Source organism: Glandiceps talaboti, chromosome 21, assembly GCF_964340395.1.
Source record: "Glandiceps talaboti chromosome 21, keGlaTala1.1, whole genome shotgun sequence".
Classification (NCBI taxonomy): Eukaryota; Metazoa; Hemichordata; class Enteropneusta; family Spengelidae; genus Glandiceps; species Glandiceps talaboti.
Genome location: NC_135569.1, coordinates 17,134,941 through 17,152,498, shown reverse-complemented (window position 1 = coordinate 17,152,498; position 17,558 = coordinate 17,134,941). Strand labels below are relative to the sequence as shown.

The 17,558-nt window shown below is 39.1% G+C and overlaps 1 protein-coding gene across 3 annotated transcripts in view; it reads left to right on the top strand.

Annotated features, from left to right (window-relative positions):
- The window catches only part of LOC144451462 (uncharacterized), a 120,852-nt gene that overhangs the window by 67,053 nt on the left and 36,241 nt on the right, over positions 1-17,558 (top strand). For all 3 annotated transcript variants that reach the window (XM_078142303.1, XM_078142302.1, XM_078142301.1), the window contains exons 7-9: positions 7,531-7,628; positions 13,302-13,580; positions 15,774-15,852. In XM_078142303.1, the coding sequence (XP_077998429.1) occupies positions 7,531-7,628; positions 13,302-13,580; positions 15,774-15,852 (456 nt within the window). The remainder of the gene's footprint in view (positions 1-7,530; positions 7,629-13,301; positions 13,581-15,773; positions 15,853-17,558) is intronic.

The following is a 17,558-nucleotide window of genomic DNA, read 5'->3' as shown; positions in this document are numbered from 1 at the left end:
ACCCATGCCTTTATAGAGTAGTGGGTTCCATCCTATGATTTCACCTGACAATCAGGGTTCTACCCATGCCTTTATAGAGTAGTGGGTTCCTACCTATGATTTCACCTGATAATCAGGGTTCTACCCATGCCTTTATAGAGTAGTGGGTTCCACCCTATGATTTCACCTGACAATCAGGGTTCTACCCATGCCTTTATAGAGTAGTGGGTTCCTACCTATGATTTCACCTGACAATCAGGGTTCTACCCAGGCCTTTATAGAGTAGTGGGTTCCACCCTATGATTTCACCTGACAATCAGGGTTCTACCCATGCCTTTATAGAGTAGTGGGTTCTATCCTATGATTTCACCTGATAATCAGGGTTCTACCCATGCCTTTATAGAGTAGTGGGTTCCTACCTATGATTTCACCTGACAATCAGGGTTCTACCCATGCCTTTATAGAGTAGTGGGTTCAACCCAATGATTTCACCTGACAATCAGGGTTCTACCCATGCCTTTATAGAGTAGTGGGTTCAACCCAATGATTTCACCTGACAATCAGGGTTCTACCCATGCCTTTATAGAGTAGTGGGTTCCATCCTATGATTTCACCTGACAATCAGGGTTCTACCCATGCCTTTATAGAGTAGTGGGTTCCTACCTATGATTTCACCTGATAATCAGGGTTCTACCCAGGCCTTTATAGAGTAGTGGGTTCCTACCTATGATTTCACCTGACAATCAGGGTTCTACCCAGGCCTTTATAGAGTAGTGGGTTCCACCCTATGATTTCACCTGACAATCAGGGTTCTACCCATGCCTTTATAGAGTAGTGGGTTCCTACCTATGATTTCACCTGACAATCAGGGTTCTACCCATGCCTTTATAGAGTAGTGGGTTCAACCCAATGATTTCACCTGACAATCAGGGTTCTACCCATGCCTTTATAGAGTAGTGGGTTCAACCCTATGATTTCACCTGACAATCACGGTTCTACCCATGCCTTTATAGAGTAGTGGGTTCAACCCTATGATTTCACCTGACAATCAGGGTTCTACCCATGCCTTTATAGAGTAGTGGGTTCAACCCTATGATTTCACCTGACAATCAGGGTTCTACCCATGCCTTTATAGAGTAGTGGGTTCCATCCTATGATTTCACCTGACAATCAGGGTTCTACCCATGCCTTTATAGAGTAGTGGGTTCCTACCTATGGTTTCACCTGACAATCAGGGTTCTACCCAGGCCTTTATAGAGTAGTGGGTTCCACCCTATGGTTTCACCTGACAATCAGGGTTCTACCCATGCCTTTATAGAGTAGTGGGTTCAACCCTATGATTTCACCTGACAATCAGGGTTCTACCCATGCCTTTATAGAGTAGTGGGTTCCATCCTATGATTTCACCTGACAATCAGGGTTCTACCCATGCCTTTAATAATAATAATAATGTTGGGTTCTTATATAGCGCTTTCCCACTCCGTGCTCAAAGCGCTTTACAATTATTACCCCTGGCTCAGATCAGAACAGCACAATGGCCCTTTAGTCTTCCTCAACTCCCCGGGGAGCATACAATCCATTGCAGCCATTTAAGCGCATAGGATTAAAGCCTTCACATTGCAACCAACATCCTACCAGGTCCCCAGTTATACAGCTGGGTTGACTGAGGCACAGTCGTGGTTCAAATCTTGCCCAAGGACTTTAGCCACTCAGAAACAAACAGCAGGCAGCGACGGTGCTCGAACCTGCAACCTGTAGGTTCCAAGCCGGTCACGCTAACCATTCACCCATCATGACTCCATAGAGTAGTGGGTTTATAGAGTAGTGGGTTCAACCCTATGATTTCACCTGACAATCAGGGTTCTACCCATGCCTTTATAGAGTAGTGGGTTCCATCCTATGATTTCACCTGACAATCAGGGTTCTACCCATGCCTTTATAGAGTAGTGGGTTCCTACCTATGATTTCACCTGATAATCAGGGTTCTACCCATGCCTTTATAGAGTAGTGGGTTCAACCCTATGATTTCACCTGACAATCAGGGTTCTACCCATGCCTTTATAGAGTAGTGGGTTCCTACCTATGGTTTCACCTGACAATCAGGGTTCTACCCATGCCTTTATAGAGTAGTGGGTTCCTACCTATGGTTTCACCTGATAATCAGGGTTCTACCCATGCCTTTATAGAGTAGTGGGTTCCACCCTATGGTTTCACCTGACAATCAGGGTTCTACCCATGCCTTTATAGAGTAGTGGGTTCCTACCTATGATTTCACCTGACAATCAGGGTTCTACCCATGCCTTTATAGAGTAGTGGGTTCCTACCTATGATTTCACCTGATAATCAGGGTTCTACCCATGCCTTTATAGAGTAGTGGGTTCAACCCTATGATTTCACCTGACAATCAGGGTTCTACCCATGCCTTTATAGAGTAGTGGGTTCCTACCTATGGTTTCACCTGACAATACACAACGTTTAGCAGTATACAAATAAATGGGATATGGGATATCTGCCACAATCTCCTAACACAGCGACATTTGGAGCATTACTAAAAACACCTAGAAAAGAGCGACATGCCAGATGATGAATTCTTTCAAGTGAATCAAACTGCTCGTACCCCCAAACTTCTGACCCGTAGGACAAAATAGGCAAAATCATCGTGTCAAACAGTTTAAAAAACGTATCGTATGACAACATTCCTGTCTTTTTGGTTGCCCTTACTAAACTAAACAGTACTTTTCTAGCTTGTTGAGCCAACGTTTTCGTAGCCATAGACCATTGCAAGCGACAAGAAATTAATAGACCCAAGTACTTATAATAGGAGACAACATCAACTGGTTGACCCTTGTAGGTCCACCTCTCCATCCTGGAGAGAGGCCCACCTGCTTTGAATGTAACAACTTTGGTCTTTGATAAATTGACAACTAGTTTCCAATGGTCGCAGTAATTACTTAATGAATTTAGTTGACGCTGAAGTCCTATAATTGAATCCGAAACAAGAGCTACATCGTCTGCAAAAAGAATACAGAAAATTTCAGTCAAGTCAGGGTACAGTTGTACACCTCTAGATCCTCCTTTGGCTAGTTCTTTAGGCAATTCATTTATAAAAAACGAAAACAAGAAAGGGCTCATCATGCAGCCCTGACGGACTCCAATGACACAGCTAAAATAATCAGTAAGCCCTTCGGAGGTTCTTACACATGCCTTAACATCTTGATAAATAGCATAAAGGATTTTGAACATTTTACCATTTACACCTCCTTTTAACAGGAGATACCACAAACGCTGGCGTTCAACTGAGTCAAACGCCTTTGAGAAATCGACGAAAGCACAGTAAAATTTGCCACGTCTCAACGTGAGATATTTCTGAACTAAGCTTTGCAAAATAAAAATATTGTCAAACGTTGAATAGCCTCTCCTAAATCCAGCTTGTGCTTCATCTACCTTGCCAAGGAGTTCCGCCCAGTATGTCAAACGAGTGTTCAAGATGGAAGTAAAAATTTTGCTGAAAATACTCAATAATGAAATGCCACGATAGTTATCTGGAGAATTGATAGAGCCTTTCTTGTGAATAGGAATCAATATCGCCTTTGCCCAATCACTTGGAAATTTACCTGATTCAAACAAATCATTAAAAATGATACACAAATACGGCACAAGGAAGTCTACATTGTACTTAAAAAATTCACCAAGAAGACAGTCCAAACCCGCAGATTTTCCGTCTTTAAGTTTGCTTATTGCAAGTATAATTTCGTCGTTCTTAATTGGACCATTCAAAATATCAAAGTCAATATCGAAATCATGTAGATCATTTCCGGCAGAGTCTAACATTTCTATCAATTCATCAGAAGTAGTAAATTCCTCAAATTCGCTAGCATTTTGTAAAAACAGATTTTGAAAATAATGAAACCAGTCATTTTGACTAATCGTATTAGTTGGTGCACGGCAAGACAATAATCTTCTCAAGGTATTCCAGAACTGTTTTGGTTCAGTAGAATTTAAAACTAGACACTTCTTCATATCGTTAAAATACGCCTGTCGCTTACTGAACACTGTGTTTTTAAACCTTTGCCTGGCACTTTTGTATTCACGAAGTATAGATATGTCATTTGATTGCCGGAAAGATCTTAAAAGACGGTATTTCTCACGTTTTAGTAGTGAACAATCCCTATCATACCAAGGTGGTTGTTGACGAAAATTCTGTGGCCCGGACTTAACAGATTGAAGCATACCAGAATGTTTTGCAACAGAAAGAAGTTCACGTGTCATCAAATCGATACCAGTAAATGCACCCATACCTGGCCTCTCAATAATAGTATTCAAATTCTGTGCAGCTGACTTAAGATGGTCTGCAAAGATCTGCCTATCACCTGGGTGCCAAACGCATTTCATTATTAAATTATTCACACGTGTTACATTTGCATCAGGGTTCTACCCATGCCTTTATAGAGTAGTGGGTTCCTACCTATGGTTTCACCTGATAATCAGGGTTCTACCCATGCCTTTATAGAGTAGTGGGTTCCACCCTATGGTTTCACCTGACAATCAGGGTTCTACCCATGCCTTTATAGAGTAGTGGGTTCCTACCTATGATTTCACCTGACAATCAGGGTTCTACCCATGCCTTTATAGAGTAGTGGGTTCCTACCTATGGTTTCACCTGACAATCAGGGTTCTACCCATGCCTTTATAGAGTAGTGGGTTCCTACCTATGGTTTCACCTGACAATCAGGGTTCTACCCATGCCTTTATAGAGTAGTGGGTTCCTACCTATGGTTTCACCTGATAATCAGGGTTCTACCCATGCCTTTATAGAGTAGTGGGTTCCTACCTATGGTTTCACCTGACAATCAGGGTTCTATCCATGCCTTTATAGAGTAGTGGGTTCCTACCTATGGTTTCACCTGACAATCAGGGTTCTACCCATGCCTTTATAGAGTAGTGGGTTCCTACCTATGGTTTCACCTGATAATCAGGGTTCTACCCATGCCTTTATAGAGTAGTGGGTTCCTACCTATGGTTTCACCTGACAATCAGGGTTCTACCCATGCCTTTATAGAGTAGTGGGTTCCTACCTATGGTTTCACCTGACAATCAGGGTTCTACCCATGCCTTTATAGAGTAGTGGGTTCCATCCTATGATTTCACCTGACAATCAGGGTTCTACCCATGCCTTTATAGAGTAGTGGGTTCCTACCTATGATTTCACCTGACAATCAGGGTTCTACCCATGCCTTTATAGAGTAGTGGGTTCCACCCTATGATTTCACCTGACAATCAGGGTTCTACCCATGCCTTTATAGAGTAGTGGGTTCCTACCTATGGTTTCACCTGATAATCAGGGTTCTACCCATGCCTTTATAGAGTAGTGGGTTCCATCCTATGATTTCACCTGACAATCAGGGTTCTACCCATGCCTTTATAGAGTAGTGGGTTCCTACCTATGATTTCACCTGACAATCAGGGTTCTACCCATGCCTTTATAGAGTAGTGGGTTCCACCCTATGATTTCACCTGACAATCAGGGTTCTACCCATGCCTTTATAGAGTAGTGGGTTCCTACCTATGGTTTCACCTGACAATCAGGGTTCTACCCATGCCTTTATAGAGTAGTGGGTTCCACCCTATGATTTCACCTGACAATCACGGTTCTACCCATGCCTTTATAGAGTAGTGGGTTCCTACCTATGGTTTCACCTTATAAAAGTAGGGTTCTCCTCAAAGCATTTGTAGAGTTGTTTTTATTTATTTATTTATTTATTAACTTTTATATACAGACACCATTTCAGTGCATTAGCACTGTTCTCCCGGCCAATGGAACCTGTTGCAAGATTACATACACAGAAAAAAACAACAACAAAAAAAGAAAAAAAAAAGGGAGGCCCTGGACAAACCAGGACAAAATGTTACAGATGCACAGTATACTTTAAAAGTTATCCAATTACTCTACCAGACTTCATTCTTAAGATGTCTTTTAAATATCGATGAGTTTGAAGCTAATGTTATGGATAGGGGTAGATTGTTCCATAGAACAGCGCCACTATAGTGAAATGCCCATTTCCCACATTCACTTTTAGCTGTAGGGATGTATATGTTACCTTTACTGGCCTGTCTTGTGTTATGAAGATGAATTCAGTTGGAAAGTCTGAACATTTCAGTGAGGTAACTAGGTGCATAACCTGTTATGGATTTGTAGACGAGGGTTGCCAGTTGGCACTGGGGCCCACTCTATAATTTTGCCCCGTTATCTGGCTCTCCCAAGGCCTTTAAAGAGTAATTGGTTCAACGCTGATTTCACCAAATAATCATGGCACTCCCTAAGCATTTAGAGTATTAAATGGGTTTCACCCTAATATTTCACCTAATAATCAGGGTTCTCTCCAGGCTTTTATAGAGCAGTGGGTTCTCATCTATGATTTCACCTAATAATCAGGGTTCTCCCCAGGCATTCAGAGCCAAGGGTGCCACCCTATGATTTCACCTAATAATCAGGGTTCTCCCCAGGCATTCAGAGCCAAGGGTGCCACCCTATGATTTCACCTAATAATCAGGGTTCTCCCCAGGGTTTTATAGAGTAGTATTTTGTACTCTATGATTTCACCTAGACATGAACTCCCTGATTATATACACCTCTTGTTCTGCTTTGTTTGCCTGTGTCAACATCCAGATGCAGATCAAACTAACTGTAGCAATGATCTGGTGATACAAATGTACAAGTAAGAAAACAAAGTGTACCTCAGTTATGGTTTAGATGAATCTTATCAAAAATGCTGATAACTTTCAGATTCAACATACAAAGTTCAAACTTCAAACTGAATGCAAAGACACGTGACAAATCAGTATGGTCCTATTTTGTCCCTATTTTGTGGGCTTTTCTCTATATGGCACTGTAACCATTTATGTCCCAACTCAGTGGTTTGGGGTAATAGATTGTTTGTTCACCTTTCCCAAGACCCCCCTTTCAGACAAAATAAATGCAAACAGCAAACCCCCATCTGAGACTCAAATCGCCCAAAAGTAAACCTTTGGCCAACACATACCTATGTATCTTTCCAGTGTGACTATTGTCCCCCCCCCCCTTCTGTGTCACGTGCTGTCCTTGTTTTGGGTCCCCTTGGATATGTTGTCCAGTTTGAATGCAAATACACATCTTTGTGCCAGCTTAGTATGAATGATTCCAGGATAACAGGTTATGGGGATGAATGTGCTAGCTGAATGGTATGCAGTTGGCGCAACTTAACTGATAAGGTTCAGTAGTGCTATAGGCATGGCAAAGAATTGTTCATGACATGATGATTCCAATGTATGCAAATATAAATGTATGCAAATATATCTAGCAACATGACTATGCCCATAGCAACAGCCAAATGATTGCATATATTGCAAAGATAACAACAGGGTTGGATAGTCAACTGGATAGTCATTCAGCAAATGAACACCTATACCTAGCATAGATGTGGATAAACATTTTTAAAAAGTGTACAGTTGTGCTACAGCTCCATTGGTGTTATTTTTATACAACACAATTCCTTTCATTATCTATTTTGACAGTTTCTGCCCAACTGATAATAAATTTGCTACCTGTTCTGATGATGGTACAGTTCGTATATGGGATTTCATGAGATGCCATGAGGAGCGGATACTCAGAGGTAGGTTTCTATGGCAATTGTAATGTACTTGTAGATCACCTTTCTCTTGCTATCACTTGGAAGTATTTTTTTGATAATCCTGATTTGGGAATACACTTTAATAAAAAATAGAAATGGAAATCTTTCATTTGGCAGTATTATGACAATTTGTACCAAGCTTTAAGTGTGTGTGTGTATGTGCGTGTGTGTGTGTGTGTGTGTGTGTGTGTGTGTGTATGTGTGCGTGTGTGTATGTGCGTGTGTGTGTGTGTGCATGTACATGTATGTATGCGTGTGTGTGTGTGCATATGTGTGTATGTGTGCCTGCCTTTGTGTGTGCATGTGTGCCTTTGTTGTGTGTGACTCTGTCGTGTAGTCTGGCTGGCTGGGTGTCTGATGGATTGACAGTCACATGTATACATGTATATATGAATATTCTCAAAAAGTTGTATGTTAGAGGTGTTTTGGGGGACTAGCATGTTTTCCTTTTAAATTTCAGTGGTCCAGAACTGGGTAGTTTAAGCTATTCTCGCTTTGGTTTACTAAATTAAATACATTGCAAAACTACCAGGATTATGATATTTAATAAGCACAAAACTGATGATACTCTCGCCTACCTTCATCTTCAATCACTGTCACTAATAACAATAAGTTCACCATAGTTGACTAATCTGTACAACGTGGGCATCCGGACATATTAGATGGACAGTGTCATGATGTGATACTCATTGTTAGTTAGATATCTAATTGCTCCATATACCTTTCCTACTTTCATAAAAAAACTTCCAGATTTCATTGGAAATACCATGTTATTTTATGCATTTTATTTCTTTTAAAGTTAAGTACTGTTTTTGACATTGAAACAACAATCATAATTACGTTTGAATAAAGCTGAATGAAAATTGTTGGGTATTAAACCGTCCATGCTTGGTGTGTGGTCGTTCATGTATACACATGGGGACACTAAAAAGTATTCCCCATTTTTCCCCATTGTCCAATCTTCATGTGTTATGCATCAATGAAAAACTTACTTTCAGTACTACAATGTTTTGATGTCTGCATTTACTGTCTGCATGGTGGCACTTTAAGTCATTTCTTTGAGATAAAATGTCAAATAATCATTCATTAAATCATGTGATTAGTAGCATGTCCAGTTTTCAAAATTAATGGTTACTGTGGGGTTAAATCAAAAAGAGCTGTTGAACGGTAACTTGAAATGGGCTGTATAATATAGGGATAAGTAATAATAATAATAATAATAATAATAATAATAATAGTACATAGAAATCATAATTTTTATAATAATCGGGTTTATTCGAATATTAGCCACATTACCTGGGGTAGTTTTGTATGCTGAGTTCAAAAAAGGGGGTCATTTTATGAACATCTGTTGCCATGGTAACCAAAATCCCCTTAATATGTTAAACCTTTTTCCAAAAATTGACATAAAACATTGAAAAAAAAAGATAATACAGTGAAAAAATGTCCTTGTATTAGACATGTATGAGTTAGTGCTACCTGGTGTAACATAAATTGTATAAAATTGGATGGCTGTTTCCATGGAAACATAAGGTAGACGTGAAAATTATGTTTTCATTATATACACATACATCTCACAAACAACATTATAAATCTGATAAATATCTTTTTATTTGCACATTGACCCCACTACCAAGGGTAGTTTGTCATGCTGAATTCAAAAAAAGTGGTCATTTAATGAACATCAGTTGCCATGGTAACCAAAATAACCATATTATGTGATTTTTTGAAAAATTAGACATAAAACACTTTAAAATTTCAAATTTAGGAAAAAACATCATTGCTGTTTGAATGTATTGGTTGGTGATATATGTTGTAACAAGGTTTCATGAGTTTTGAAATTATCTGTATCAAACCTATGCAATTCTAAAACTCTAAAACCACCAGAATAAATTGTAAATACCTAAAATGTATCAGCAGTCCTTGACAATTCCATTTACGCAGCTTGGTTCAGTCTTTTATCACAAAATCTTCAAAGTAAGTGTACACACACATTTGAGTACAAGTTGACATGATCGTTGACTCCAACTGTATATTATTGTTTGTACTTGGATTTTATCCAACAAAATATCGTCTGCTTTAAATTCTCCAACTCAACTGACAACATCATGATTTGCATATGCGTACGTACATATTTCCAGGTCCCAGTGATACATGCCAAATTCAAACGATAAGGACACAATATAGTAGGGATCGATCACAGTATCACTACATCGATTGTTACAGGAATATCAATATTATTATCCAGAATTTCTCAGTCGTGAAGATTGCTGACAAGTGCAGAATTATAAAGATGGCGACTGGTTTATTTTGCGCGTGCAAGACGACTGACGTCACTAGAATGTATTACAATGTAGCTATAGTTATCACGCGAATCACGCATGTTATGTGCACTGCATTTATGTGTGTATGCAGCATGCAGAACGAGGTGTGCCGTACACACATCATATACACAAAATGATAGGCAATGAAAGCAACCAACTCACTAGTTTATTGTTTACATGACTTTGCCGAACGACTAGGAATAATCATTAATTTACAAGTTGCTAAAATTTACACGAAGTTGACTTAAAAACAGAAAGGGCATTGCAAATATTTTGTAATGCATGGTAGTCCCGATTGTTTGTCTTGCTTTCAAGCAGACTACCGATAGTTGATTGCTTTTATTTTGATACAATAACATGTACCACTGACGCAGTCAATATAAAAAGACACAACAATGATGTTGTGTCTACCTTGAAAATTACACATGGCGAAAACACGTTCATATGGACATAGCACAGACGCACAGTGCAGTGAATACCTCACGCTCCCACATCAAAAATCAAAACAAAATGAGAAAATAAATGAAACAAAAAATTGCACTCTAAGACATGCCTAGCCATAGTTCTCTTCAGCATGTTCAAATTTTATTTTATTTTAGGAGACAAAAATAGTGGTAGATGATATACGGCACCATGACACACTGTTTCGGGTAGTTTTTTGAGAGATTAATTGACTTGACCTCGTTTCCTTCCCCAATACGAATTAGCACTTACGATTTTATGTGCATTTCACCTGCTTCTATTTCAATCGTGCACAATGAACCAAAAAACACAACACTCCAAAAAAATACAAGTATACACACTATACTTGCCCATCACAATAATGACCTTTACCGAGCCAGTAAGCATGTAAATATAACTGAGTTCCCTGACCGATTTAGGAGTTCCCCGGTTGTGGCTCATGATCAAAGTGAAATCGAAAATTGTGTTTGAACTGATATAAAGAAGGCAAGTCAGCTTCATGATAATGTTTTGTTTTGTTTTTGATTTTGAACAATAATGCGTAGTCCGATTGTCTGCCTTGCTTTCAAATAGACTGTTGATTGCTTTTATTTTGATACATAGCATGTATCATAGTCGAAATCAACATAAAAAGACGCAACGCTGTACTGATGTTGCAATTCAGTGTTGCCATTGTTGTGTCTACCTGGATCATGGCAAACACAGGTTCATATAGACACAACACAGTACAGTTACGTCAAAACAAAAAAATAAATAAATAAAACAAAAATAAGACATGCCTGGCCAAAGTTCTGTTCAGCATGTTCAAATTTTATTTCATTTTACAATTAATACAAGGCAAATATAGTCGTAGACGATACACCACGCCACATGTACAGTAAGTCTTCAGTACGAACGGGACGGGTACGTTTTTGAAAGACAATGAAACTGCTTCGTGTCACTGTGTGGATGGTAATGAACCCAATCAAGAGAAAGTGAAATAAAGTGAGTACATAGTATTCAAGGTGGCTGGTTATCAGACAAAACTAAAAAGCCCAAAGTGTAGTGGGTTTACCTTCAGTTAAATTTTCTGATGGGAAGCAACACAATCATTTAGTGTGACATCTGATAAGCGACATTGATGATGGGTACAGCGACGTAATTCGTAAACAAATCTAACGTTGCGTTGGTAACTATTATTTCTGTAAATGATCCTTAAATATCAAGCACACCTGTCTTCATAGCAAACAGAAATCTGAGGCCAAGTTTTGCAATGAATGGATACATCATTTGACTCCACCACAACGGCACACAAATATATTGTGAACAATAAAGTAAGTACCAATAGCTCAAAAACCTGGCTCAATTTTATCACACTCGCACAGCTCTGAGTGCCTGCAGGGTGTCGGAAAAAATCGATAATCTTTTCAGTAAACTTTGCAACACTGTATAATCAAAATAATTGTACCTGTCAGCGATTTGGGAATAATAATATTACAAATATAGTAAGACTCATTGCAAATATTGTTTTCAGGGAATGTTATCGGCAACATTATAAATCATAACAGAACAATGTATTGCTTGGTCATGATGCAAGCTGTTCAGACAAATATCGGGGGGGGGGGGGGGGGGGGCACTCCCTTATTTGAGTATACATTGATGTGCCGACCTTTTGGGTTCGTTTTCAAGTCATTTGGTCTAAAATGAGGTCAGGGTTTTTTCGAACTCAAGAGTCTAAAACGGGTCCACTTTGCATTATATTTGATTTTGCTCGGTCTAAAATGTGGCCCTTTGTCCTTTGCCAAATCGTAATTGCCATAAATTGCCCCAAAATGTGGCCTCCTAAGGAAAATGTATTTTGTATTTCATTGACAATAGGACCAACAGGCACCATTCCTCTAAATTGTCTCTCACACAATGCTTTATTATTATATACTATTTAAACCCCTCCACTTGTAATAATAATAATAATAATAATAATAATAATGTTGGATTCTTATATAGTGCTTTCCCACACCGTGCTCAAAGCGCTTTACAAGTATTACCCCTGGCTCGGATCAGAATTGCACAACAGCCCTTTAGTCGTCCTTAAATCCCTTCGGAGCATAGAATCCACTGCAGCCATTTGAGCGCATAGGTTTAAAGCCTTCACATTGCAACCTACATCCTACCAGGTCTCCAATTATACAGCGTGGTTCAAACCTTGCCGAAGGTCTTTAGCCACTCAGAAACAAACAGCAGGCAGCGACAGGGCTGGAACCTGCAACCTGTAGATTCCAAGCTAGTCACGCTAACCAATTAGCAGTAGTCCAGGACATATAGACTGCTATTACTAAACATTGTATCTAGACTACCAAATTAGCAGTAGTCCAGGACACATAGACTACTGAACATTGTATCTAGACTACCAAATTAGCAGTAGTCCAGGACACATAGACTACTAAACATTGTATCTAGACTACCAAATTAGCAGTAGTCCAGGACACATAAACTACTGAACATTGTATCTAGACTACCAAATTAGCAGTAGTCCAGGACACATAGACTACTAAACATTGTATCTAGACTACCAAATTAGCAGTAGTCCAGGACACATAAACTACTGAACATTGTATCTAGACTACCAAATTAGCAGTAGTCCAGGACACATAGACTACTAAACATTGTATCTAGACTACCAAATTAGCAGTAGTCCAGGACACATAGACTACTAAACATTGTATCTAGACTACCAAATTAGCAGTAGTCCAGGACACATAGACTACTAAACATTGTATCTAGACTACCAAATTAGCAGTAGTCCAGGACGCATAAATCTGAGCTTTGCTATATCCTTAACTGACATAGTTCATTTGACTAAATCTGAGCTTTGATGTATCCTTAATTACAGGTCATGGTGCTGATGTAAGGTGTGTAGATTGGCATCCTCAGAAATCATTGTTAGTTTCTGGTAGTAAAGATAGTCAGCAACCTGTCAAACTATGGGACCCTAAGTCTGGTCACAGTTTGGCTACACTACATGCACATAAAAGTACTGTGATGGAGGCTAAATGGAACCAGAATGGTAATTGGTTGTTAACAGCATCTAGAGATCATCTCATTAAGTTATTTGATATCAGAATGATGAAAGAAATGTTTACATTCAGAGGACACAAGAAAGAGGCAACTGGTAAGTAGTAAATAATGATGGGGAAGGAATTGAGAGTCTTTGGAGAAATGTTAATCTCTTTGTGTGGAGTTTGTTATTGTGTTATATGGTAGATCGATGTGTTCAATATAGTTAGCAATGGCGGCTCTCTTTGTGTGGAGTTTGTTATTGTGTTATATGGTAGAGAGATGTGTTCAATATAGTTAGTAATGGCGGCTCTGTGTGTGTGGAGTTTGTTATTGTTATATATGGTAGAGTGATGTGTTCAATATAGTTAGCAATGGTGGCTCTCTAGATGTGTGGAGTTTGTTATTGTTTTATATGGTAGAGAGATGTATTCAATATTGTTAGCAATGGCGGCTCTGTGTGTGTGGAGTTTGTTGTTAGTCCCTGCCGGACGAAGTCCGGGACTGGGACTTATGGATTGGGTTCCGTCTGTCCGTGCGTCCGTGCGTGCGTCCGTCCTTCCGTCCGTCCGTCCGCAGCCGTTTCTTGGAGATGCCGGGACCGATTTTTTTCAAACTTGGTACAGGGGCAACATACTATGGCATACATATGCACGTCAATTTGTTTCATGATACGATCTAATATGGCCGCCTAGCAGCCATTTTGTTTGCAAATTTTCCATGTCCAAAGCCATAACTCAGACATACTTGAACAGATCTCATTCAAAGTTGGTATTTGGACAGTGTTCTATGACATACATGTGCATATTCATTGTTGTCATGATACGATCCAATATGGCCGCCTAGTAGCCATTTTGTTTGCAAATTTTCCCTGTCTAAAGCCATAACTCAGACATACTTGAACAGATCTCATTCAAAGTTGGTATTGGGACAGTGTTCTATGACATACATGTGCATATTCATTGTTGTTGTCATACGATCCAATATGGCCGCCTGGCAGCCATTTTGTTTGCGATTTTTCTATGTCCAAAGCCATAACTCAGACATGCTTGAACAGATCTCATTCAAAGTTGGTATTAGGACAGTGTTCTATGACATACATGTGCATATCCATTTTCGTCGTGATATGATCCCCCATACCCGAACCATCCTTTATTGTTGTAGGCATGTTCCATGTCAACAAGCAGACACAACATATCTGAGTCTGTTTGATTTAGGTTCACAAGTGTTGTTGCGTGATCAGAGTAGTGATAATTCCTTAAACCCAATCATAGCGGGGACTATGTCATTCTCAATGACTTGTTTTGTATGGTAGAGTGATGTGTTCAATATAGTTAACAATGGCAGCTCTCTAGATGTGTGGAGTTTCTTATTGTTTTATATGGTTGAGTGATGTGTTCAATATAGTTAGCAATGGCGGCTCTGTGTGTGTGGAGTTTGTTATTGTTATATATGGTAGAGTGATGTGTTCAATATAGTTAGCAATGGCGGCTCTCTCGATGTGTGGAGTTTGTTATTGTTTTATATGGTAGAGAGATGTGTTCAATATAGTTAGCAATGGCGGCTCTCTAGATGTGTGGAGTTTGTTATTGTTATATATGGTAGAGTGATGTGTTCAATATAGTTAGCAATGGTGGCTCTCTAGATGTGTGGAGTTTGTTGTTGTTTTATATGGTTGAGTGATGTGTTCGATATAGTTAGCAATGGCGGCTCTGTCTGTGTGGAGTTTGTTATTGTTATATATGGTAGAGTGATGTGTTCAATATAGTTAGCAATGGTGGCTCTCTAGATGTGTGGAGTTTGTTGTTGTTTTATATGGTTGAGTGATGTGTTCGATATAGTTAGCAATGGCGGCTCTCTAGATGTGTGGAGTTTGTTGTTGTTTTATATGGTTGAGTGATGTGTTCGATATAGTTAGCAATGGCGGCTCTGTCTGTGTGGAGTTTGTTATTGTGTTATATTGTAGAGTGATGTGTTCAATATATTTAGCATAGAGGCTCTCCTTGTATGCAATTGCCAGTCATTAGGAATTAAAAGACAAATTTATACCAAAGAAGAAGGTGATGATGATGATGATGACGATGATGGCAATGGCGGCAGTAGTAGTGGTGGTGGTGGTGGTGGTGACTATGGCCAATATGATGATAATGATTCAGATTCAGTTAGATAAGGATTCAGTGACTATTTGATAAGAAGGTGTTATTTAGATGTTTCATTAAGACTATTTGATAATACCATTGTTTATTTGTGAATGGAACAATCTTTATTATTGTGAAAGTGAGAGAATTCAATCTTATTCTTTCTTCAGCCATTGCATGGCATCCTATCCATGAAAACCTGTTTACTAGTGGTGGATCTGATGGTGGTATTCTGTTTTGGCAAGTAGGGTAAGTAACTATCTATAGACTTATAACAAGGTAAAAGAAATCAAAATGTTCAAACTCCTGGCTCTATATCAGATTAAGTCAAGTTCTATAGGTATAGAACAATTGTTCCAGCAGGGTGAACAGTCTTCATTGTAACTGCTATAGAACAATTATCCCAGCAGAGTGAATAGTCTTCATTGTAACTGGTATAGAACAATTGTCCCAGCAAAGTGAACAGTCTTCATTGTAACTGTTTAAGGATGAGATGTAGGTTCGTTGTTGAATTTTGGCCTTTTTTTTTTTAGCTCCGCTGTCAGCGAAAGCTGAAAGCGTAGCTTTAGGTATAGGTGGGTATTGAGGTATAGAGAGTAGAGTGAATCATAAGTGTCCGTCAAACTTTTATATTTTTACTATCTACTCCGGAAGTGACAGTCGGAATTCTTCGATATTTGGTGTGCATGTTCCCTGGGGGGAGGCTATTCAGATTTGTTCATGCCAAGTTGATCTGTGCCATTTTCAATTTTTTATGATTTTTTTTCATAAAATGTCATTTTCATCAACTCCTTGAAAACCTCTTATTAGATTGCTTTGATATCTGGCGTGTTGATGCGCAGGGGGTAGCTTACTCAGATTTGTTAATTTCAAGTCAGCACATCCTCATTTTTATTTTTTATGATTTTTTTTTTGTAATTTGAAAAAAAAATGAATATGTTAATGAGCATAATGACCGACGCCATATTGGAAATCAGTCGACGAGACTTTAAGTAAACTGCCACTTTTCAAAAGACACTATTGACGTCAAACAAGCAATGTAATATGTGCTATAGTCATAATTCTACGCATTGGGCGCCCAAATGACAAGCGTTTGTTCGAAACAGGGTTGTAAACTTCAAATCAGTCCGCAACATCCTCATTTGCATACTCTATCCTGATTCGACCAGAAGCTGAAGGTGACCTCATTTGACCGAGCGATTTTCCACAGCAAGTATCTTGAGTATCTTGAACGTGTCTTGCCTTTCCAAAATGCAAATATTTGGCAAGTAAAAATAATTAAAATAATTACAACTTTAATTTGGCTTTAGACTTTGCATTATGTTTTGCGTATCTTTCCCCGTTTTACATGTAAATCCGAAAAGGTTCTCTCTCATCATGTCATCAGTGTCAGTGATCATACCGCGCGGGGCTGCTTTGAGTACGAGCGAAGTGAGGCATGTTGAGGTATTTTGTTGAGAATTATAAATATTGCGAAATGTCAAGTACAAGGTTTAAATACAATGGAATGATGAAAAAAATGGCAGAGTCTGCTGACAGGCGCCGGTCACAAGAAACACTGTGAATTAAAATATCAGACGATGTATGTATTAATCGCCGACAATCCACCCGTATGCACGAGGGACTAACCCGGAAGCAAGTCGTTGTCAGCCATACGTGTACAGTGGTAACATCGTCCGAGAAATCGCTGCGTTCAGAGTGTCATTATTCACAGAATTGTTGTTTTCGAGTGAAAACCCGTCTTGAATTGTATAACTCTAACAAATGAAGACATGTCAAGTTATATTTTGAAAGTTGTATCGCTAGTTTGAGACGATTTTCTCACGTACTATAGTACTATCGAGGCTTACTTGGAAGTAGTAGGACCTTACTCCAGTTCATCGGGAAGTTTAGCCAGTCCGATAATTCTTTCTGGTTTAGTTTACAACACTTTTGATCAATCACGCAGATTTTGT